The sequence below is a fragment of the Entelurus aequoreus genome, linkage group LG10 (assembly GCF_033978785.1).
Source record: "Entelurus aequoreus isolate RoL-2023_Sb linkage group LG10, RoL_Eaeq_v1.1, whole genome shotgun sequence".
Lineage (NCBI taxonomy): Eukaryota > Metazoa > Chordata > Actinopteri > Syngnathiformes > Syngnathidae > Entelurus > Entelurus aequoreus.
The window spans coordinates 73,352,372-73,378,440 of record NC_084740.1 but is presented as its reverse complement, the minus strand read 5'-3'; the positions used below and the strand labels follow the sequence as shown (position 1 = coordinate 73,378,440).

Below are 26,069 nucleotides of genomic sequence, written 5' to 3'. Positions count from 1 at the left end.
AATTATGACGGCTATTGTTCACCCTTTATAGGAGCATAACGCAATCATGCACTTTACTAAAAGAAATTAGTTCAGACCTGGGCAAATTAAGGCCCGGGGGCCACATGCGGCTTGTTAAGCTTTTCAATCTGGCCCGTCGGACATTCCCAAATATTTTTTTTAGATCTTTAGTATCGAAATTGTAGCCGACCGTAAGTCTTCAACTATAGAAAGTATTTCAATGGTTGGAATCTGCGCTTTTGCATGATATACTAGTTACTACGGTCATCTAATTAGTTACTATGGTAATTTAAGTCACAGCAGTTTAGAGAGGCACCAAGCAGTTTGGGCGGGGAGCGTTTCCACAGAGTGTTTCCAGAGCGGCCAGCCTGAAATGTGGGTGTCAGGGACAGACGCGGAAGGAGATTTTTACAACAAAGTTCTAAAGCTTAGTGATATATCAGATATATCAGATTGTAGGTGTGTTTTTTTTAGCCTTCCCCTTCATATTTCGCCGTGTTTGTTGCGTTTCGCTTGATTGTAAAATATGTGGATGGAGAGGGGGTGTGACATTCATATGTTGTTAATATTCAGTGTTTTATCGTTCATAGTTAATATTGTAAATCCCATATTCTTTATTCTCATGTACATTCTGCGTGTCTCATTCGGTAAAAAAAAATGTTTTTTTAAAGGCCTACTGAAATGAATTTTTTTTATTTAAACGGGAAAAGCAGATCCATTCTATGTGTCATACTTGATCATTTCGCGATATTGCCATATTTTTGCTGAAAGGATTTAGTAGAGAAAATCGACGATAAAGTTCGCAACTTTTGCTCGCTGATAAAAAAAAAACCTTGCCCCTACCGGAAGTAGCGTGACGTCACAAGCGGTAGTGCTGCTCACAATTCCCCGTTGTTTACAATGGAGCGAGAGATATTCGGAGCGAGAAAGCGACGATTATCCCATTAATTTGAGCGAGGATGAAAGATTCGTGGATGAGGAATGTTAGAGTGACGGACTAGAATGCAGTTCAAGAGATATCTTTTTTCGCTCTGACCGTAACTTAGGTACAAGCTGGCTCATTGGAATCCACACTCTCTCCTTTTTCTATTGTGGATCACGGATTTGTATTTTAAACCACCTCGGATACTATATCCTCTTGAAAATGAGAGTCGAGAAGGCGAAATGGACATTCACAGTGACTTTTATCTCCACGACAATACATTGACGAAGCTCTTTAGCATGAGCTAACGTGATAGCATCTGTCTCAAATGCAGATAGAAACAAAATAAATAAATCCCTGACTGGAAGGATAGACAGAAGATCAACAATACTACTATCAGGAGACACCGAACCAAACACTGGACATGTAAATACACGGTTAATGCTGTGCCGCCTGTCGAAGCCTGGCAATGCTGTTGCTAACGACGCTAACTTAGCAACGGGGCCTCGTCAGAGCTATGATAAAAACATTAGCGCTCCACCTGCGTTTCAGCGATCGACGATGCGGTCGGCGGCCCGGAGACGTAGGAAGTCAAGGTGAGGTCGCCGGCGCTAGCGTCTGCTATACAACAAAGTCCTCCTTGTTGTGTTGCTGCAGCCAGCCGCTAATACACCGATCCCACCTACAACGTTCTTCTTTGCAGCCTCCATTGTTCATTAAACAAACTGCAAAAGATTCACCAACACAGATGTCCACAATACTGTGGAATTTTGTCGAAGAAAACAGAGTGTCCAATAGGGTCCAAACACTTCCGTGGACCTCGCGACGTCACGCGCATACGTCATCCTCCAAAGGCGTTTTGAACCGGAAGTTCCCCGGGAAATTTAGAATTGCACTTTATAAGTTAACCCGGCCGTATTGGCATGTGTTGCAATGTTAAGATTTCATCATTGATATATAAACTATCAGACTGCGTGGTCGCTAGTAGTGGCTTTCAGTAGGCCTTTAAGGCGGTCTGTCCTAACTAGGGATGTCCGATAATATCGGCCTGCCGATATTATCGGCCGATAAATGCGTTAAAATGTAATATCGGAAATTATCGGTATCGTTTTTTTTTTTATTTAATTTAATTTTTTAGTTAAATCAACATAAAAAACACAAGATACACTTACAATTAATGCACCAACCCAAAAAACCTCCCTCCTCATTCACACAAAAGGGTTGTTTTTTTCTGTTATTAATATTCTGGTTCCTACATTATATATCAATATATATCAATACAGTCTGCAAGGGATACAGTCCGTAAGCACACATGATTGTGCGTGCTGCTGGTCTACTAATAGTACTAACCTTTAACAGTTAATGTTACTCATTTTCATTCATTACTAGTTTCTATGTAACTGTTTTTATATTGTTTTACTTTCTTTTTTATTCGAGAAAATGTTTTTAATTTATTTATCTTATTTTATTATTATTTTTTTTTTTTAAAAGTACCTTATCTTCACCATACCTGGTTGTCCAAATTAGACATAATAATGTGTTAATTCCACGACTGTATATATCGGTATCGGTTGATATCGGTATCGGTAATTAAAGAGTTGGACAATATCGGATATCGGCAAAAAGCCATTATCGGACATCCCTAGTCATAACGTTTTTATCATTCAGACATTATTGTGAGGATTTGTTATAGCGTTCCTAAAAATAGATGTACCGGCCCCAGGACACATTTTTTCTCTAAATTTGCCCCCCCCCCCCCCGAAGCAAAATAATTGCCCAGGCCTGATCGAGTTTGACTGAAACTTTAGCCCCGATTGTTATCTTTGCTGTCACTGATTTGAACGGTTACTCTGCTTAGCTGCCAGCTGTGGTCCAGAGGCTGCGTGAGAGGAAGTGGAAGGTGGGAGACCTGCTGCACTTCCTGCTGAGGTACTGTGAGGAGAACCAGAACCAGCCCAGGGAGGAGACCCCCCAGCCGGGCAGGGAGTGTCAGCGCATGCCCCTCTTCAAGTGGCTCCTGGAGCACACTTAGGCACCCTTTACTTCCACCAGAGGGCGCAATCACATTCACTTTATGTACAGTATAATTCCCCGGCTTCTGTTGAATTATAACATGCATACACAATTTAAAAAAAAAAGAGAGCCACACACTCACTCACGCCATGTGTTCCGAAAGAGCCTCGGTAGGGACTTGACACGCAAAGAATGTGTGTTCTTGTTCGGGGATCCCCATGGCTGCAGGGCCGATGATGTCATCGCATCTACAGCTCACCTCGACGGCGGCGGCTGTGTTTCCACATGTGAAAGAAAAACACATTAGCGGACGCCACACCCTGGTATTATCTGAGTATGAAGCATCTCTCATGTTTCTTTCCACAAAGTATTCCATGACGTTTATTTTGAATATTAATGTCATTTGTGGCAACCAGCAACCGTGTTCCTATTTTATTTATTAGCAACAATCACCTTGGTGTGCAAATTAGTTTGCTGTGGATTTAGAGACGCCCCTGGAGGAATCAATTCCACACAATGCACAGAATCCCTGCCCCAACTTATCACTGCTAAGCCCACCTCGAGTGGGGATGTTTACGCAAACCTTTTGTTTCTGAAGCTATGGAATATAGCCAACAGTGTTGCCAAACAGACCTCAAGATGACTCCTAAGTGTGTCCAAATTTTGGGGAAGATCCAATGACGCAAATAGTGGACCCAAAAAACCCACAGTTGTGTATTAGTAGATAAGTCACTTTATGGATTAACTACTGTAACTTTCCCGATTGGTTCCATCTGCACAGAACCACTAAGGATGCATTTTTTTAATTTATTTTTTTAGACCTTTCGTGAGGTGTAGACACTAATATATAACTTAAACACCGCCTTGCATCCATAGTGTTCACCTGCATGGAACCACACCGCTTGCAAATTCTGCTGCAACTCTACCCAGGGGGTCTGGGTTCGTTTTTGCCTCGTCCCTCGCATAAAGCGCGAGTACAGAACGTGCTACCCACCTGTGAAGTCCAAAAGAGGAAGAGATGATAACAGTATTATCATCAGTAGTACAGTGTTTCCCATAAACTGCCAAGATACCTGTGGCGGTGGGGGCGTGGCCACCATGACATCATCGAGAAATTTGCATAATTTACTACAATGATATGATTTTCTCTAAAAAGGCTAAAAAAAATGTATACTTACTAATTAATAATAACAGTTTTGTTTTAAACGGACATCCATCCATTTTACAATACAATTACAACACTTTATGTACATATTTATATACAGATTTGAACAATAAGGTATTCACTGAAATATATGTATTAATTGTGGTTCTTACAAAAAAATATATATTATAAAATATAAAAGCTAAAATGTCTCATAAAGCTCTGCCCCTTTAATTAGTGCATACTAAATAATTTAACTTTAGCCTACTACTACAACCATATTATTTACCAGCAACATAAAGTGAAACAGAGGCAGAGGTGTCCTGCCACAGTCGGTAACAAATAAACAGAAAACAGTAGTGGTGGTAGATAGACACAGAGCTTCATCAAACATCTGATCCACTGAACAAAGAGCTCCAAAAATCTTGAACTTTAGACTGCCATCAGTTTTACTCCCTACACTTAACCATGTGTTTCCTACTGCCTGCAGACTTTGCACCCTTTGTTATATACACATGTTGTGTTTCTAATAGAAATATATTTAATAAAGTCAAATACAAATAAGGCAACAAGAGAAGTATCCTACACTTCTCTTTTGTAAAGTAAATCTGAACAGCCGATATGGGCATCTACATCTGCTATATGATTTGCCTGAGAAGCTGGAGAGGACAAAAAAAAAAAAAAAATTTTTTTTTTTCTAAATTTAAAAAAAAAAAAAAGTTTTTAATTTGTGGCGGACGTAATTCTTTCGTGGCAGGCCGCCACAAATAAATGAATGTGTGGGAAACACTGTAGTACGAGCACCCTGCAGCTAGCAATGGATAAATTAACCAACCCCCGCTCCTTAATCTTCTGTCACACGCAGGGTTCTCACAAGAATGAGGCAAGAAGAACCCAGACCCCACTGTAAATTGATTATATTTACATACATACACATATATATGTAAAACAGTATTTGTCTTGTTTACTCGTGAGCTATATCACTAAATGCACTGTAAATGAGTAAATATACCGCAGCTACTAAACGGGGACGAGTTCAAAGGAATGTAAAAAGAGTGTTTGTGTGTACAAAGTGTGAATGTACCCGTTCATTCCCTCGACATTCCATTCTCGTGTTTCGCTGGAAGCTGGATGTGTACCTAAAAGTATTTTTTTTTGCACACACGAAAATTGGCGTCGGCGGCTGTTTTTGTTTGTTTTTTTGTTCTTGCCAGTGTTGCTTTCAAACTGCTTCGTTTCCTCCCTGCCAAATATATTTATTAAATTATTAAGTTATATAAATATATAAATTGACGACAGTGAGTGCGCCAACGTGAGTGTTCGCCCTCGTGACAATGCTGAATAGTGGATACACATTTTAAAGCTGGAGGTCTCGCATGTGTTTCGTGTTAAAGCTGAGTGTGACAATAAAGCTTTTACATGTCAACTTTTTTATTCTGTGTCATAATTTAGTTTAAACCCTTCAGGCCGTTTTGTCATTTAATGTCAACATGATCCTGGCTTTGACAGACAAATGTGCTTATTTGACTCCACCAATATGTGTGCAATATCATTTATTGTACAATGTGTAGATTGTTAGACATTATTTTACAAATACTTTTTTAAAATGTCTTTCCACGTACTGTGGATTGCAGCAGTTTTTTTGTTCAAATACTAATGTGTTGGTTTTTTTTAGAATCTTTTTTTTCTTCGTAAATAGGCCGTATTTCCACAGAAAGCACAAAAATGTACAACGTTTATAAATGTACGAAGATGGCAAGGCCCAGAGTGGATACGAAATCTTTATGCGTCAGCTTCTTAGAAGTAAAATATGATCATACATTTTAAAACTGTAATTATAACCGGAAAGGTAAGCAGTGTGGATTATGTAGACGTATGTATATATATATATATACACTACTGTTCAAAAGTTTGGGGTGACCCAAACAATTTTGTGGAATAGCCTTCATTTCTAAGAACAAGAATAGACTGTCGAGTTTCAGATGAAAGTTCTCTTTTTCTGGCCATTTTGAGCGTTTAATTGACCCCACAAATGTGATGCTCCAGAAACTCAATCTGCTCAAAGGAAGGTCAGTTTTGTAGCTTCTGTAACGAGCAAAACTGTCTTCAGATGTGTGAACATGATTGCACAAGGGTTTTCTAATCATCAATTAGCCTTCTGAGCCAATTAGCAAACACATTGTACCATTAGAACACTGGAGTGATAGTTGCTGGAAATGGGCCTCTATACACCTATGTAGATATTGCACCAAAAACCAGACATTTGCAGCTAGAATAGTCATTTACCACATTAGCAATGTATAGAGTGTATTTATTTAAAGTTAAGACTAGTTTAAAGTTATCTTCATTGAAAAGTACAGTGCTTTTTCTTCAAAAATAAGGACATTTCAATGTGACCCCAAACTTTTGAACGGTAGTGTATATGTACACATATATTTATAGGCTATAATTGTGTGTGTATATATTGTTACTTTACATGCAGTCGGCATTTGGGCCCCGGCCGTATATTTTTAGTCCAATGCAGCCTCCAGAGTCAAAAAGTTTAGACACCGCTGATTTAAGCATCTCAGTAAAATTGTCCATCATGTGTTTAATTTATTAAAATGATAAGACATTTTGAATACATTTCAGAGTCAATGTATTTTGTGTGCAATAAACAAAAACTGTAAATAAAGGGTTACATCAGAAAATACAGTACCAAGCTGGTAATGATTCAAATAACATGTTGTAATTTGGTTACCGCAACATTGGGACACCAAACAACTGAGAGTTGATGATCAGTAGCAAAAATGTGCTGAGTGTTGAATGATTTCATGGAGTTGTCTCGTTTCTGCTTGTAATCCCAAGACGGAATAAGCGACTCTGTGTCAACACGTCCGCATTAGTACCTGCACGTTCATCAGGTGTGTACGGAAAGTTGCCAGGGTCCAAAACAAACAGAAGTCGTGTTCGTTCTCCTATGAAAGCTGGTCTCGATAACAACACAACACCACCTGCGTTGCCGTGCAATTTGCCCGCTGCAGGATTACGACGTGTAATTAGCTCACGCCGGCGCTCTGTGTGGCGAGCGTGAAAGGAGGTGTGTGTCTATGACAAGAAAAGCAAAGAGGAGGGGCAGACGGTGGGTGAGCTTAATTGCCGGGCCGCCTGGTGACGCAGCGGGCGAGGAATGTGTCCGACAAGCACAACGATACGCTCACCTTGCAGGTAACCCGAATGAGTGGCGGTGTGTGAGGTGAGAGAATGAAGCAACATTCAAACTCAGGAGGCTAAAATCCAAAAGTCTTGAATAAGATCAGAAAATCAAACATTTCAAGGCTCTCGTAGTAATGGGGTCCATCAGGGCGCTATGGTAGAGCCATTGTTGTTCTGTTGCTTTACTAAAATGCTCTCGTATCTAATAAACATCAAAAAGTAAAGACATTAAATAATGTAATTATTAGGGATGTCCGATAATGGCTTTTTGCCGATATCCGATATTGTCCAACTCTTTAATTACCGATACCGATATATGCAGTCGTGGAATTAACACATTATTATGCCTAATTTGGACAACCAGGTATGGTGAAGATAAGGTACTTTTTAAAAAATAAAAATAAAATAAGATAAATAAATTAAAAACATTTTCTTAAATAAAAAAGAAAGTAAAACTATATAAAAACAGTTACATAGAAACTAGTAATTAATGAAAATGAGTCAAATTAACTGTTAAATGTTAGTACTATTAGTGGACCAGCATCACGCACAATCATGTGTGCTTACGGACTGTATCCCTTGCAGACTGTATTGATATATATTGATATATAATGTAGGAACCAGAATATTAATAACAGAAAGAAACAACCCTTTTGTGTGAATGAGTGTGAATGGGGGAGGGAGGTTTTTTGGGTTGATGCACTAATTGTAAGTGTATCTTGTGTTTTTTATGTTGATTTAATAAAAAAATTTTAAAAAACAACAAAAAAAAACGATAGATAATAAAAAAACCGATACCAATAATTTCCGATATTACATTTTAACGCATTTATCGGCAGGCCGATATTATCGGACATCTCTAGTAATTATTAAAAAAAACTATTACAGTGACACTTTAAATGTATTATTTTGATAGCAATGATATTGATTATAATTAAAATGATAATCATATAACAAAGTCAAAGTAAACATTACATGACCAAACTAGTCAATTCAATTACCTTTTATCAGACAGATAATCATACCTTTTTAAAATAAAAACAATTATATTAACCATAACCACATGTGGGTCGTAATGTGCTACATTTATTCTGTTTTATTCACTTGAATAGCTTTTTGAGAGTAGTTTTAAAGGGGAACAGCATTTTTTTATTTTGCCTCATTCACAATCCTAATGTAAAACAATAACACACGTTTTTCCTTTTTATGCATTCTAACTAGTAAATGAATGTGATCAAAAGGCACATTTATAATAAGATGTGATATCGCTTTTTTCTTCGACAACGTCACCGATTTTTACTCACAACCAACAAACATAATAAAACATCCCGTACTGTACAATGTCTGCTGTCATTAAGATGCACCAAATGATAATATAAATACATTTAATAAAGTCAAATACAAATAAGGCAACAAGAGAAGTATCCTACACTTCTCTTTTGTAAAGTAAATCTGAACTTTTTTTTTTTTTTTTTTTTTTTTCATAAAGAAATACAATCAAGTGGGCTTACGGACTGTATCCCTGAATACTGTATTGATCTATATTGATATATAATGTATATATTGTGTTTTTTATGTTCATTTAATTAAAAAAAAAATAAAAAATTAAATAAAAAAAAAACAACCTTTTTTTTTTTTTTTTTTTTGTAATTTCTTGTACCAATCGGTCCGGGCGGGGGACTTCTTTTTTTTTTTTTTTCATAAACAAATACAATCATGTGGGCTTACGGACTGTATCCCTGAATACTGTATTGATCTATATTGATATATAATGTATATATTGTGTTTTTTATGTTGATTTAATAAAAATAAAAAATAAAAAAAACTTTTTTTTTTTTTTAAGTTTTCTTTATGAAAAAAAAAAAAAAAAACTTTTTTTTTTTTTCATTAAGAAATACAATCATGTGGGCTTACGGACTGTATCCCTGAATACTGTATTGATCTATATTGATATATAATGTATATATTGTGTTTTTTATGTTCATTTAATTAAAAAAAATAAAATTAAAAAAAATAAACCTTTTTTTTTTTTTGTAATTTCTTGTACCAATCGGTGGGCGGGTAGGGGGGGGGACTTTTTTTTTTTCTTTTCATAAACAAATACAATCATGTGGGCTTACGGACTGTATCCCTGAATACTGTATTGATCTATATTGATATATAATGTATATATTGTGTTTTTTAAGTTGATTTAATAAATAAAAAACTTTTTTAAAAAAAACTTTTTTTTTTTTTTTTTTAAGTTTTCTTTATGAAAAAAAAACTAAACTTTTTTTTTTTTTTTTTTGGAATTTCTTGCGCGGCCCGGTACCAATCGGTCCGGGCGGGTAGGGGGGGGACTTTTTTTTTTTTTTTCATAAACAAATACAATCATGTGGGCTTACGGACTGTATCCCTGAACACTGTATTGATCTATATTGATATATAATGTATATATTGTGTTTTTTATGTTGATTTAATAAAAAAAAATAAAAAAACTTTTTTTTTTTAAAGTTTTCTTTATGAAAAAAAAACAAAACTTTTTTTTTTTTTTTTTTGTAATTTCTTGCGCGGCCCGGTACCAATCGGTCCGGGCGGGTAGGGGGGGGACTTTTTTTTTTTTTTCATAAACAAATACAATCATGTGGGCTTACGGACTGTATCCCTGAACACTGTTTTGATCTATATTGATATATAATGTATATATTGTGTTTTTTATGTTGATTTAATAAAAAAAAATAAAAAAATAAAAAAACTTTTTTTTTTAAAAGTTTTCTTTATGAAAAAAAAAAAAAACTTTTTTTTTTTTTTTTTTGTAATTTCTTGCGCGGCCCGGTACCAATCGGTCCGGGCGGGTAGGGGGGGGACTTTTTTTTTTTTTTCATAAACAAATACAATCATGTGGGCTTACGGACTGTATCCCTGAACACTGTATTGATCTATATTGATATACAATGTATATATTGTGTTTTTTATGTTGATTTAATAAAAAAAAAAAATAAAATAAAAAACTTTTTTTTTTTTTAAGTTTTCTTTATAAAAAAAAAAAAACTTTTTTTTTTTTTTTTTTTGTAATTTCTTGCGCGGCCCGGTACCAATCGGTCCGGGCGGGTAGGGGGGGGACTTTTTTTTTTTTTCATAAATAAATACAATCATGTGGGCTTACGGACTGTATCCCTGAACACTGTATTGATCTATATTGATATATATTTGTAATTTCTTGCGCGGCCCGGTACCAATGGGTACCGGGCCCGGTGGTTGGGGACCACTGCTGTACATCATGCACTGTCATCAGTTGAAATGTTCACATTTCAGCCAACAAAAATGTCATCTCCAACTGGAGAAAACACATTGCGGTAAGTTGTAGAAGCGCGTATGCTAACATTAGTTAGCCCTGTTTTAACGTCGTAGGCAGTGGTGTACCGTCAGGGCCAACAAGGCCTTCTCTGCTAGCCTAACATAACCAGAAATCATGATCATAATTAAAGATACAATCAATTTTTTATTTACTTTCCCTAAATATCTAAAAGTATTCATATTCTCTTCATGTCATATTATGCTCCTTCCAGTGCTGTTGTTTTTAGTTTTAGTTCGTATCCAATCAGAATTCAGCTAGCTTATGTTGCCATGCTGTATGAAATCTGCCAGGGGCCTTCAGAATCAACAATGCGGGCATCCTTGCACTGTAAGCGAATATGGACATACAGTTGATAGACAGTTGCGATAGCCAATCAGATCACGAGATGTTGTCAGTAAGGCCTTATGGGTGGCCTAAGGTTGAACGTGATATTTACGCGTCCTGTGATTGGATACTCACTGGGACCGTTAGCGGATGAATTTGAGAACACAGAGTTGAGAGACCACAGATCACAAGTTGTTGACAGTAGTGAAGTGAATTATATTTATATAGCGCTTTTTCTCGAGTGACTCAAAGTGCTTTGCATAGTGAAACCCAATATCTAAGTTACATTTAAACCAGTGTGGGTGGCACTAGGAGCAGGTGGGTAAAGTGTCTTGCCCAAGGACACAACGGCAGTGACTAGGATGGCGGAAGCGGGGATCGAACCTGGAACCCTCAAGTTGCTGGCATGGCCACTCTACCAACCGAGCTATACCGCCTAGACAGTAGCCTAGCTAAGTAGCCTGATGTTAATGAGACTGTGAATGGATACTCACTTGTCATTCCAAAGTGAGTATCCATTCACAAGTTTCAATTTAGCAGGAATCGGGAAGTGTTGCGCCGTAGCCAGACCGGGATAGCAGAGCAGGAGAACAAAACGTTGATTAGGTGTAGGGTTGGGTATCGTTTGAATTCGAACGATTCCGATTCTTTGTTTCGATTCCGATTCCTGACAATTCTCGATTCCGATTCTTTTAAGAGGCAGGGTCAAAAATTTTTTTTAGGATATTTTAAATGAGCTAGCTAACCTACAGTCTTTCTGAATGAAATAGTCTGACATTCTCCATCAATTTTAATCCTATTAACTTTTTATGAACTTTACTATAAATTCCTCACAGGGCTGTTTTCAACTAGAATATAAATATCAAATCTATGAACTTGAATATAAATATTATAAATTATGAATACATTTTCCCAGGGGTACACTTTCCTCAAGAGAGCTTTATTTTTGAAAACCTCATGAAAACACATTTACACATAAGTGTATGATGCTGCAGGAAACCCCATGAAAACACCTTTACACATAAGTGTATGATGCTGCAGGAAACCTCATGAAAACACCTTTACACATAAGTGTATGATGCTGCAGGAAACCTCATGAAAACACCTTTACACATAAGTGTATGATGCTGCAGGAAACCTCATGAAAACACCTTTACACATAAGTGTATGATGCTGCAGGAAACCTCATGAAAACACCTTTACACATAAGTGTATGATGCTGCAGGAAACCTCATGAAAACACCTTTACACATAAGTGTATGATGCTGCAGGAAACCTCATGAAAACACCTTTACACATAAGTGTATGATGCTGCAGGAAACCTCATGAAAACACCTTTACACATAAGTGTATGATGCTGCAGGAAACCTCATGAAAACACCTTTACACATAAGTGTATGATGCTGCAGGAAACCTCATGAAAACACCTTTACACATAAGTGTATGATGCTGCAGGAAAGAGCACATCGCGTAGCCTGGCTAGCAGGTTGTAAATTGTCTATGAAAAAATACGCGGGCTAATTTGTTAGCTGCCTCAACGTTGGCGCAAAACACATTATTTATTGCATATATATTGTTTTACTTACCGGATTCGGACTGCAGTGCAGTCATCGAGGTGCCAGGCTGGGCGACGGAGCCAGAGGAAGAGGAAGAGGCAGAGGAGGACGGTCGGTGCAGCGCGTCGAAGACGGGACACGCATTTATTTGTACTCCATGAACTCGGAGGTGCTTCATCATGTTCGACGTGCACCCTCCTAAGCACGAAACAGTCCTGTTGCACGTGTTACATTTAGCCGATATTTCATTTTTTTAAGTAAAGTAAAGCCACACTTTCGACCGCCGACGCCCGCTATCCGTGCTTGACTGACTCGCTCGGCTACATAGGCTCGGCTATGCTAACACTTCCGGCGGTGGGCGCTTCTTCGTTGGTGTTCAGCGGCTTCTTCTTCCGGTCGGCGGACTTATTCTTTTTTTCCGGTCGGCGGACTGGGTATCGAAACTAGGAATCGAAATTTTAACTTTTGAACGATTCCGGGAGAATCGGAAAGTTAGTCCCGGTTCCAATCGATACTCGATACTCGATACCCAACCCTAATTAGGTGGCGGATATATATTTGCAAGTCCATTTTCAAGAAGGATATTTAAAGAGAAACTACATCTTGTAAAACGATGTCGGCCAACCCCAGTAGGTAGCTCAGTTGTTCTGGCAACAAAATTGGGAAATGCTTGTCATTTCCACTCGCATAAGCACTTAACACTTATAGTTAATATTGTTAACAAGTTAAAGGTGTTTAAATACATTACAAGCATGTTTAACACATATAGTTAATATTGTTAACAAGTTAAAGGTGTTTAAAGATAATACAAGCATGTTTAACACATATAGTTATTATTGTTAACAAGTTAAAGGTGTTTAAAAATAATGCAAACAAGTTTAAAATCATATAGTTAATATTGTTAATAAGTTAAAGGTGTTTAAAGATAATGCAAGCATGTTTAACACATATAGTTATTATTGTTAACAAGTTAAAGGTGTTTAAAGATAATGCAAGCATGTTTAACACATATAGTTAATATTGTTAAAAAGTTAAAGGTGTTTAAGGATAATACAAGCATGTTTAACACATAGTTAATATTGTTAACAAGTTAAATGTGTTTAAAGATAATGCAAGCATGTATAACACATATAGTTAATATTGTTAACAAGTTAAAGGTGTTTAAAGATAATGCAAGCATGTTTAACACATATAGTTAATATTGTTAAAAAGTTAAAGGTGTTTAAGGATAATACAAGCATGTTTAACACATAGTTAATATTGTTAACAAGTTAAAGGTGTTTAAAGATAATGCAAGCATGTTTAACACATATAGTTAATATTATTAACAAGTTAAAGGTGTTTAAAGATAATGCAAGCATGTTTAACACACATAGTTAATATTGTTAACAAGTTAAAGGTGTTTAAAGATAATGCAAGCATGTTTAACACATATAGTTAATATTGTTAACAAGTTAAAGGTGTTTAAAGATAATGCAAGCATGTTTAACACATAGTTAATATTGTTAACAAGTTAAAGGTGTTTAAAGATAATGCAAGCATGTTTAGCACATATAGTTAATATTGTTAATAAGTTAAAGGTGTTTAATGATAATACAAGCATGTTTAACACATATAGATTCCTTTCTTTCATGAAGACAAGAATATAAGTTGGTGTATTACCTGATTCTGATGACTTGCATTGATAGGAATCAGACAGTGGTGATGATAACGTCCGCATTTTCAAATGGAGGAGAAAAAAAGTCCTCCTTTCTGTCCAATACCACATGAAAGTGGTTGATTTTTGGCATCTTATTTGTCCAGCTTCCGTACTCCTTTGTATACACTTTACAAGAAATACATTGGCGGCAAACTCCGTAGCTTGCTAGCTTGTGCACGCCAGCTTTCTGAGACTCTCATTTTGTTAGCGCAGGCAGGACGAAGCTGGCGATCAACTGACACACCCTCCGCGATCGACCGGTAGCTCGCGATCGACGTAATGGGCACCCCTGAACTAGATACTCAAAGCGCTCACAGAGAGGTGAGAACCCATCATTTACTCACTCCACATTCACATTTTGGTGGTGGTAAGCTACATTTGTAGCCACAGCTGCCCTGGGGTAGACTGACAGAAGCATGGCTGCCAATTTGCGCCTACGGACCCTCCGACCACCACCTATCACTCATTCAACAGTGTGAGCGGCACTGGGGGCAGGCCTGGCCCTAACCAATCTGGCGCCCTAGGCAAGATTTTAGGTGGCACCCCCCCCCCCACATCGGCAGTGAAGTGTATATACTCACAAGAAACCGAATAGCTTTGTCTTTGACCTTTTTTTTTTACTTAAAGAAAGCAAATTAACATATTATATGAGAATGTAATGTTATGAGTATCTTTAACCGAATCACAGCAGTGCTCAAATTAAAAAACAGCATCCCCTCTCATGTGATATTGCTTAATTAACATTAATGATGTGCACTTTAACAACTAGGCTTACAACTATACCTAATATATAAAGGGGTGGAAAAGTGACTATTACCTGCAGGGCAAACATTAGCTAACCAGAAGGCAATAACAATGTAAACAAAAAACACCTGCTTAAAAGATCTAATACAAATGTCCCTGAGGAATGTAAGGTGGGAGTACTGTAATTACCTAACGCTACATTATTATTTTCCATAACAATTTAGCCCCCTCCACAATATTAACCCGACGTTAAAACAGAACTAGTTATTTATTGATTAGCAATTGCCGAATCATGTAACATTAGCTTAATGAAAAAAAGCCAGGTTACTATCACATTCTGTAACAGACAAATAATTTCATGTAGGCTAACGTTACCTACCTGCTACCTCTGTCTTTTTCTCGTTTCTCCTCCTCTTCTTTTCTATTTTTTCTTCCCTGGGCACCTGACAGTTTTGGCCGTTTTGACATCTTGTGTTGATTTTTTGATGTGGTAAGAGTCATGATACGGGAAGGGAGGGGGCGCACCGTGCGGGGGGATGGAGGGGGGGTTGGCGTGTAATGTTGTAACAAATAATATTTCTATTAAATAGGCTTTACTTTGCATTTTAATTAACGTGGGATTATTTTTTGTATTTAGAAATAATAGTACCAACTTTTTTTTTTTTTTTTTCTCCAACATTTGTGGCACTGGCGTGGCGCCCCCTGATGGACGGCGCCCTTAGCATTTGCCTATACGGCTTATGCCACGGGCCGGCCCTGACTGGGGGCAAGGGTGAAGTGTGTTGGCCAAGGGCACAACGGAAGTGATTTGGATGGCAAGAGGCGGGGAGCGAACCTGGAACCCTCAAGTTCCTGGCACGGCCGCTCTACCCACCACAATGTCAGTATTGATGGAGCAGCGGCGAGTATAATGTCTGAAGCTATTCAAGTACATAACTAAGGCTTGTATGATCTTTGCTGAGGCTCGTCGGAAACCTCCAGGTGGTTCCCCAACACCTGATTTGAGTTTGCAGTGTGAAACATCAGTAGTTTCACTGCGAGAGGGAATGGGATGACGTACGCTAGCTGGCTACAAGGTTCCTAGCTGGGAGGACGCCAGGGTGCACAGCTGGGTCAACAAAACAGCGGACTGTGTTTCCGTGGGAAACCGCCGTTTGATCCCTCGCCGCTCCTAGCCACGATTCCAGGCTGTTTTGCGAAAAACACTTTGCAGCGGGGAACCGTTGGCTTCCCATCGGCGATGGCGAAGGTTGCTTTTCCGACGGCGGGTATCAGAGAGAGCGCCTCGGTTTCTTGTTTGACAAACGTTGTGTTATTGATTGTTGTCGTACATGTGATTTGTTCTTTGTTTTGATGCACGTTTCTTATTGGCTCTCTGTTCCTGTTTGTATGATTTATTGACAACAGAACACCATTTCCATGATGTTGCAAAGTTCAAAACTGGTACCGAGCGCAACACTTTACAAAAGCCTTTTTTTAACTGGTGTCCTCCCTAGGGATGGGTACCGTTCACAACCAATACAGTACCAATTCTTGGTACCAGGGAATCGATATTTATACTCAATGGTACCAAGTTTTGGTACATTTGTATGTGTATTAATGAATATGGATTTCAATATAAAAATATATTTTTTTATTGCAACATTTGAAAATGAGCTGATTGTGATAGTTGCTACCCAGCAGGCACAAGACATGAAAACAACGTTGAGAATTTATTGAATTAGATCCTGACGTTGAGCAACTCAAACATAACATTGAAACATGTTTTTTTGACAACATTTAATCTATGTTGGATTTTGACAGTTGAATTTTAGAAATTTCCCAACACAAATACAATGTTGAAACAAACATGCTTTTTGACGACGTTTATTCAATGTCAGGTTGTGCCGTTGATTTGACCATTAAAATTTGGTCATTTTCCAACCAACAACGTGGATCCAACGTTGGACATCAACGTTGTCTGAATTTACAAATACAACTATTTTGCAACGTTTTTTAGAAGTCAGATTTAAAGGACATGTATGTATAATCAATATTGTATCAATGTCTTGAGCCTGCTGGGTATCTAGTACCGTATTTTTCGGACTATAAGTCGCAGTTTTTTTCATAGTTTGGCCGGGGGTGCGACTTATACTCAGGAGCGACTTATGTGTGAAATGATTAACACATTACCGTAAAATAGCAAATAAAATTATTTAGCTCATTCACGTAAGAGACTAGACGTATAAGATTTCATGGGATTTAGCGATTAGGAGTGACAGATTGTTTGGTAAACATATAGCATGTTCTATATGTTATAGTTATTTGAATGACTCTTACCATAATATGTTACGTTAACATACCAGGCACCTTCTCAGTTGGTTATTTATGCCTCATATAACGTACACTTATTCAGCCTGTTGTTCACTATTCTTTATTTATTTTAAATTGCCTTTCAAATGTCTATTCTTGGTGTTGGCTTTTATCAAATACATTTAAAAAATGCGACTTATACTCCAGTGCGATTTATACATGTTTTTTTCCTTCTTTATTATGCATTTTCGGCCGGTGCAACTTATACTCCGGAGCGACTTATAGTCCGAAAAATACGGTAAATCTTATTTTATCATTACATTTATGAGACTCATTTTCAAGTATGACATTAAAGGCCTACTGAAATGAGATTTTCTTATTTAAACGGGGATAGCAGGTCCATTCTATGTGTCTCATTTCGCGATATTGCCATATTTTGCTGAAAGGATTTAGTAGAGAACATCTTTTGGTCGCTGATAAAAAAAGCCTTGCTTGTACCGGAAGTAGCGTGACGTCACAGGTTGTGGAGCTCCTCACATCTGCACATTGTTTACAATCATGGCCACAAGCAGCGAGAGCGATTCGGACAGAGAAAGCGACGATTTCCCCATTAATTTGAGCGAGGATGAAAGATTCGTGGATGAGGAAAGTGAGAGTGAAGGACTAGAGGCAGTGGAAGCGATTCCGATAGGGAAGATGCTGTGAGAGGTGGGTGGGACCTGATATTCAGCTGGGAATGACTAAAACAGTAAATAAACACAAGACATACCGTAATTTCCGGACTATAAGCCGCACCTGACTATAAGCCGCACCAGCTAAATTTAGGGGAAAATACAGATTGCTCCATATATAAGCCGCACCCGACTATAAGCCGCAGGGTTTTGATGTGTAATTACCGTAGTATATCGGGGTTCCTGCTACCACGGAGGGGATTGTCGGGACAGAGATGACTGTTTGGGAACGCAAAGCGTCCCATTTATTAACTATAAATCTTTCAATCATTCAATCAAACTTTCACATCTTTGACATGGCGAACAGCATTCGTGCAGAGTACAAATAATACAACGGTGCAAAGTAATACAAAGTGCTCGCCTGTACGTTATCAAAATAACCAGCCTACCGGTATATGAAAAGTCAGTCTTTAATCATTGTGTCATCGTCTTCCTCCTGTGTACTAAAACCACCGAAATCCTCTTCGTCGGTGTCGGAGAAGAACAGGCCGTAAATAAGCCGCACCGTTGTATAAGCCGCAGGGACCAGAACGAGGGGGAAAAGTAGCGGCTTATAGTCCGGAAATTACGGTATATATACTCTATTAGCCACAACACAACCAGGCTTATATTTAATATGCCACAAATTAATCCGCATAACAAACACCTCCCCCCTCCCGTCCATATAACCCGCCAATACAAATCAAACACCCGCACAACACACTCAATCCCACAGCCCAAAGTACCGTTCACCTCCCCAAAGTTCATACAGCACATATATTTCCCCAAAGTTACGTACGTGACATGCACATAGCGGCACGCATGTACGGGCAAGCGATCAAATGTTTGGAAGCCGCAGCTGCGTACTCACGGTAGCGCGTATCCAACTCAAAGTCCTCCTGGTAAGAGTCTCTGTTGTCCCATCTCCACAAGCATGCGTATCCAACTCAAAGTCCTCCTGGTAAGAGTCTATGTTGTCCCAGTTATCCACAGGCCAATGGTAAAGCTTGACTGTCATCGTTCGGGAATGTAAACAATGAAACACCGGCTACGACGTAGCCGCTACGTGTTTGTGTTGCTGCAGCCGGCCGCTAATACACCGCTTCCCACCTACAGCTTTCTTCTTTGCTATCTCCATTGTTCATTAAACAAATTGCAAAAGATTCACCAACACAGATGTCCAGAATACTGTGGAATTTTGCGATGAAAACAGACGACTTAATAGCTGGCCACAATGGTGTCCCAAAATGTCCGCTACAATCCGGGACGTCACACGCAAACGTCATCATACCGAGACGTTTTCAGCAGGATATTTTGCGGGAAATTTAAAATTGCACTTTACTAATCTAACCCGGCCGTATTGGCATGTGTTGCAATGTTAAGATTTCATCATTGATATATAAACTATCAGACTGCGTGGTCGGTAGTAGTGGCTTTCAGTAGGCCTTTAAGTTGCAATTACAGTTGCATGCCCCAAAACGTGAGATGGTAGGGGTGTCAAAAAAAAAGAAAAAAAGATTTTCGAATGAATCGCGATTCTTATGTGTAACGATTCTTAATCGATTTTTTTTTTAAAAAGATAAATAAATAACATTAAAAGAATTAAAAAGTATTTCCCCCAAATCTGTCCTGTCCAGCCAATGTTACGTCCTGGGCATGACGTTAAAATGCATCCGGCAGTGGAGGCTCCTCGAAGGGGTCTTGGGGCACTAGGAGGTTAACCCCTTTACTACTGTTACCCCAGGTGGCCCTTGACAAAGGCCTAGTACCTGACTGCCCCCTAGCCAGGGATAAGGTGAAGATCTCAAAGGTGGAGCAGGTGGAAGACGGTAGATGTAAGAACCACCACAACGGCTGCGATGGCGGAAGAAGGCACCCCCACATCCACGTGGGCCCAGTGATGGGGAAGTAACCCAAGACCTCAACGGTGGAACAGGCGGAGGATGATTGCTAACCCTATGGAGCGTCACAACGGCTGGGATGGCGGATGAAGGCTGCAGCAGAAAAGGGTCCCCAGTCGTCTTGGACTCCATGCCACTGGACCCTGACCCGGATGAGTCAAGGATCGTGTGGTGACTGTCTGTGCAACGTTAAACAAAGTCACGCACAGGCATCCTCCATAAAGGGATACCCCCCTACCAGGAGAATCGTCATACTCGTTCGAGTGACCGCCGATGATGAGTAAAAGTTTAGGTATAATTTTATCAAACAAAATCAGTTTTCTTTGATTAATTTATCAGAGCTGTTTATCTATTTTATGGAGGAATATAGTTAATCATAGAACTGGCACCCAATGTTGTTACAAAACTATTGATTTAGAAACAAGAATCGTTTTGAAATGACAATCAATTCTCAAACGAATCGTTACCCTCAAAAATCGAATCGAACCGTGCGGTGCCCAAAGATTCACAGTCCTATTAGATGGAAGTAGCGTATATTAGGCATGGGCAATACGGCCTAAAAATAAAATCGTACATAATTAGATGATTAAAAAAGAAGTTTTGCTTTTATTTGATCAAAAACTAGTTGTTTGAAGTGACACTGCATCTTACGCTTCAAACTTGTATATCCACACCAATCGGCGTTTCCGCACTCATCTTTTGACATATGCATTGACCGTATAACCACACCGCATAATCCGCATTATAGGCAACCATTTGTGTGTAAGGTAAATTAGCATTAGTGCTCAGAATTCATTGAGAAGAATCTGCATTTATGCATGATTAATGCAGTATTTTGATTAATCACATGCGTTAAATATCATGGCTTAATAAGTGAGTTTAAGGTGCTCTTCACACCCTTCTCTCGTTTGAGGTACACATTAAACACGTTGCTAAACAGCCTTCTTTCATCTCTGTAAATTGCTAAAATCTGTCCCATTTTGTCCACCAGTGAGATCATTACACATGTGTTTGTTATGCCTCATCTAGATCGCTGTAAAGTATTATTTAGGGGTCTCCCGTTGTCCAGCATTAAAGGCCTACTGAAAGCCACTACTACCGACCATGCAGTCTGATAGTTTATATATCAATGATGAAATCTTAATATTGCAACACATGCCAATACGGCCGGGTTAACTTATAAAGTGCAATTTTAAATTTCCCGCCACACTTCCGGTTGAAAACGTCTAGATATGACGACGTATGCGCGTGACGTCAATGGTTGATACGGAAGTATTCGGACCCATTGAATCCAATACAAAAAAGCTCTGTTTTCATCCCAAAATTCCACAGTATTCTGGACATCTGTGTTGGTGAATCTTTTGCAATTTGTTTAATGAACAATGGAGACTGCAAAGAAGAAAGCTGTAGGTGCGATCGGTGTATTAGCGGCGGACTACAGCAACACAACCAGGAGGACTTTGAGATGGATAACAGACGCGCTACCGTGAGTACAGCTTTGGCTTCCGAACATTTGATCGCTTGCCCGTACGTGCGTGTCCCTATGTGCATGTCACGTACGCAACTTTGGGGAAATATATGTTTCTTGCCGACTCTGATGGCGGCCGGGGTGTCGTCGAAAGCTACAACGCCCGCCGCCGCCCCGTAGCTAAGTTAGCTTCAATGGCGTCGTTAGCAACAGCATTGTTAAGCTTCGCCAAGCTGGAAATTATTAACTGTGTATTTACATGTCCATGGTTTAATAGTATTGTTGATCTTCTGTCTATCCTTCCAGTCAGGGGTTGATTTATTTTGTTTCTATCTGCATTTGAGCCCGATGCTATCACGTTAGCTCAGTAGCTAAAGAGCTTCGCCGATGTATTGTCGTGGAGATAAAAGTCACTGTGAATGTCCATTTCGCGTTCTCGACTCTCATTTTCAAGAGGATATAGTATCCAAGGTGGTTTAAAATACAAATCCGTGATCCACAATAGAAAAAGGAGAACGTGTGGAATCAAATGAACCCTTGTACCTAAGTTACGGTCAGAGCGAAAAAAAGATACATCCTGCACTGCCTCTCTAGTCCTTCACTCTCACTTTCCTCATCCACGAATCTTTAATCCTCGCTCAAATTAATGGGGTAATCGTCGCTTTCTCGGTCCGAATCTCTCTCGCTGCATTGAAAACAATGGGAAAATGTGAGCAGCCCTTCCTCCGGTGACGTCACGCTACTTCCGGTAGGGGCAAGGCTTTTTTTTTAATCAGAGACCAAAAGTTGCGAACTTTATCGTCGTTGTTCTATACTAAATCCTTTCAGCAAAAATATGGCAATATCGCGAAATGATCAAGTATGACACATAGAATGGATCTGCTATCCCCGTTTAAATAAAAACATTTCATTTCAGTAGGCCTTTAAAATATTACAGTTGCTACAAAATTTGGCTGCTAGACTTTTGACTAGGACAAGACCGGTTAATCATACTACGCCTATACTGGCCCACCTGCACTCGCTCCCGGTACACTTAAGATGCGAGTTTGAGGTTTTATTTCTTATGTACAAAATACTTAACGGTCTAGCACCATCTTATCTTGCTGATTGTATTGTACCATATATCCTGTCCAAGAACGCCGGCTTATTAGTGATTCCCAGAACGTTTTCTATTCGGGCTCCGGTATTCCGGAATTCCTTACTGACAAGTTAAAGCTACCTCAAAAGAAGCAATAAAGTCCCACCTTAAAATTCAATTGATATTCTCAAACTTTTGAATAGTCCTCTGTTGACCTACCGCATTCCTTTTCTGCTCCACCCCCCTCTCCTGCAGAGGGTACCGGGTGGCCAGCAATCATTTCTGTAGAGGTACCCGTAGGGATGGGAATTGAAAACCTTCGTTCAGAACAGGTTACCAGTGTATCAATTCCTTGAAATCGCGGTTTCTCTTATCGATTCTTGACGTCATTTCGCAACATGCGTAGTGAGCACAGAATGGCGGAACCCAGGCGCAAAAAACGCTCTAAAGTTGACTACATTTTACAAAAAAGGATTACAACAGCGCTACATTTAATAATTAGAAGGCTGCTAGTTCATCAAGAGGAGGACATACGAGCAATATCCTGAAACATTTAAACACAGCATGCAATAATTATAAATGGAAGTCGTGTTTTTAACCCCTCCTATCTCATCCCAGCAGCAGTAACGCTAGCACGTCATCCGAACAATACAGGTACGAACTAACAACTCTTCTCATGTTAGCGCTATTATTTCTTAAATTGAAATGAATACCTTCTCATTTAGATGAGAATGACGAGACACAGAATCTGACTGGCGACGAGGCGGGCAGTAAGTAATCGCCCCAGTTCACAAATGTCACCGAGCAGCAACTAAGTTTGTGGTCAAAAGTTTGCAGTTACAGTAGGTGAATGTTCAATGGTAGTCAGGGCAAAGTTGCATGTTTTCCTGCAACCGGATTTTCTCTCAGTCATTAAAATTAGAGTATCGTGTACAAGTCCATTCATGTCAGCAATTAAGTTCAAATGTGAAACTAATCTGTGATATTAACTCATTACATGCAAAGTGAGATATGTCAAGCCTTTATTTGTAATAATTTTGATCATCATGGCTTACAGTTTTTGAAACCTTACATTTTTCAATTCAAAGTTTTCATAAACTGTAAACCATAATCATCAAAATTTTAACCAATAAAGGCTTGACATGCTGTATCAGTTACATTCTTGTGTAATTTGCACATGACTAAAAATAATATTGCATGTTATATTTACAAAAAATTGTTTTTTTTTATTTAAGTATGTGCCTCTTGAGACCTCACTGTATGGCTTTGTAAGGTCATGTTACCGCTAAACTAAACAAAATTGATTTTTTCTCCTTTTTTTTCTAAATAAGAATCGATAAAAGAAACCGTTAAGGAACCACATCGTTAAAGGCCTACTGAAAGCCACTACTACCGACCACGCAGTCTGATAGTTTATATATCAATGATGAAATCTTAACATTGCAACACATGCCAATACGGCCGGGTTAACTTATAAAGTGCAATTTTAAAATTCCCGCCACACTTCCGGTTGAAAAACTCCTTTGGATATGATTTATGCGCGTGACGTCACAAAATCCACGGAAGTGGTTGGACCCCATCGACCCGATACAGAAACCTCTTGTTTTCTTCGACAAAATTCCACAGTATTCTGGACATCTGTGTTGGTGAATCTTTTGCAATTTGTTTAATGAACAATGGAGGCTGCAAAGAAGAACGTTGTAGGTGGGATCGATCGGTGTATTAGCGGCTAAGTACAATACTTACAGCAACACAACAAGGACTACTTACTACGCCTAGCCGATGCTTGCCGCCAAACCCACGGATGAAGTCCTTCGTCGCGCCGTCGATCGCTGGAACGCAGGTGAGCACGGCTGTTGATGGGAAGATGAGGGCTGGCTGGCGTAGGTGGAGCGCTAATGTTTTTATCATAGTTCTGTGAGGTCCGGTTGCTAAGTTGCTAAATTAGCCTTAGCGTCGTTAGCAACAGCATTGTTAAGCCTTACCAGGCTGAGAATTTTTAACCGTGTAGTTACATGTACATGGTTTAATAGTATTGTTGATCTTCTGTCTATCCTTCCAGTCAGGGGTTTATTTCTTTTGTTTCTATCTTAATTTGAGAACGATGCTATCACGTTAGCTCAGTAGCTAAGTGTGTCACCGATGTATTGTCGTGGAGATAAAAGTCACTTAAATGTCCATTTCGCGTGCTCGACTCTCATTTTCAAGAGGATATAGTATCCGAGGTGGTTTAAAATACAAATCCGTGATCCACAATAGAAAAAGGAGAGAGTGTGGAATCCAATGAGACAGCTTGTACCTAAGTTACGGTCAGAGCGAAAAAAGATACGTCCATCACTGCCTCTCAAGTCATTCACTGCAACGTTCCTCATCTACGAATCTTTCATCCTCGCTCAAATTAATGGGGTAATCGTCGCTTTGTCGCTCTGAATCTCTCGCTCCATTGTAAACAACGGGGAATTGTGAGGAATACTAGCTCCTGTGACGTCACGCTACTTCCGGTACAGGCAAGGCTTTTTTTTATCAGCGAGCAAAAGTTGCGAACTTTATCGTCGATTTTCTCTACTAAATCCTTTCAGCAAAAATATGGCAATATCGCGAAATGATCAAGTATGACACATAGAATGGATCTGCTATTCCCGTTTAAATAAAAAAAAATTATTTCAGTAGGCCTTTAATTAGAATCGAAAGTGGAATCGAAACAGGAAAAACCTGATCAGTTCGCATCCCTAGGTACCAGTCTGAGAGACGCATTAGCTGTCCCAAGTCGTGACTTGGGGTGGACAACTCCTCTATGCGTCAGTGGGGACGTCTTTGCGTTGTCGACTTGTCTACATGGAAGAAGATCACACTACGAACCTCTGCTGGCTTGCCGATGGACTGGACTCTCACATGATCATGAATGTAACAATTCAATAACCGTACCTACTCGGCGTCTATTGATTGAGAGGAAACCCCACATTTGTGGCCCCTTCCCAAAGATTCTTCTTTTTCCCATCTTGGTCTTTGGAGTTTTTCTTTGCCCGGGTGTGGGTTAAGATAAGTGGATGTCGTCGTGGTTCGTGATAAAGGGCTGTACAAATAAATATTGATTGATGACATATCTGAATCGGTGATTCTGTTCATAACTTTTATGGACAGAATTTCTAGGCGCAGTCAAGGTGTTGAGGGGATCCGGTTTGGTGGCTGCAGGATTAGGTCTCTGCTTTTTGCAGATGATGTGGTCCTGACGGCTTCATCTGGCCAGGATCTTCAGCTCTCACTGGATCGGTTCGCAGCCGAGTGTGAAGCGACTGGGATGAGAATCAGCACCTCCAAGTCCGAGTCCATGGTTCTCGCCCGGAAAAGGGTGGAGTGCCATCTCCGGGTTGGGGAGGAGACCCTGCCCCAAGTGGAGGAGTTCAAGTACCTTGGAGTCTTGTTCACGAGTGAGGGAAGAGTGGATCGTGAGGTCGACAGGCGGATCGGTGCGGCGTCTTCAGTAATGCGGACGCTGTATTGATCCGTTGTGGTAAAGAAGGAGCTGAGCCGAAAGGCAAAGCTCTCAATTTACCGGTCGATCTACGTTCCCATCCTCACCTATGGTCATGAGCTTTGGGTTATGACCGATAGGACAAGATCACGGGTACAAGCGGCCGAAATGAGTTTCCTCCGCCGGGTGGCTAGGCTCTCCCTTAGAGATAGGC

General features: G+C 39.4%; 1 protein-coding gene and 1 long non-coding RNA gene across 3 annotated transcripts in view; one reads left to right on the top strand and one right to left on the bottom strand.

Moving 5' to 3' along the window:
- Window positions 1-5,505, top strand: part of akap11 (A kinase (PRKA) anchor protein 11) — a 30,049-nt gene extending 24,544 nt beyond the window's left edge. For both annotated transcript variants that reach the window (XM_062061648.1, XM_062061647.1), the window contains exon 12: window positions 2,781-5,505. In XM_062061648.1, coding sequence (XP_061917632.1) covers window positions 2,781-2,954 — 174 coding nt within the window. In that variant the 3' untranslated portion in view covers window positions 2,955-5,505. The remainder of the gene's footprint in view (window positions 1-2,780) is intronic.
- The window catches only part of LOC133659032 (uncharacterized), an 89,732-nt gene that overhangs the window by 11,409 nt on the left and 52,254 nt on the right, over window positions 1-26,069 (bottom strand). The window contains exon 3 of the long non-coding RNA XR_009827586.1: window positions 3,078-3,208. This is a non-coding gene — a long non-coding RNA (uncharacterized LOC133659032). The remainder of the gene's footprint in view (window positions 1-3,077; window positions 3,209-26,069) is intronic.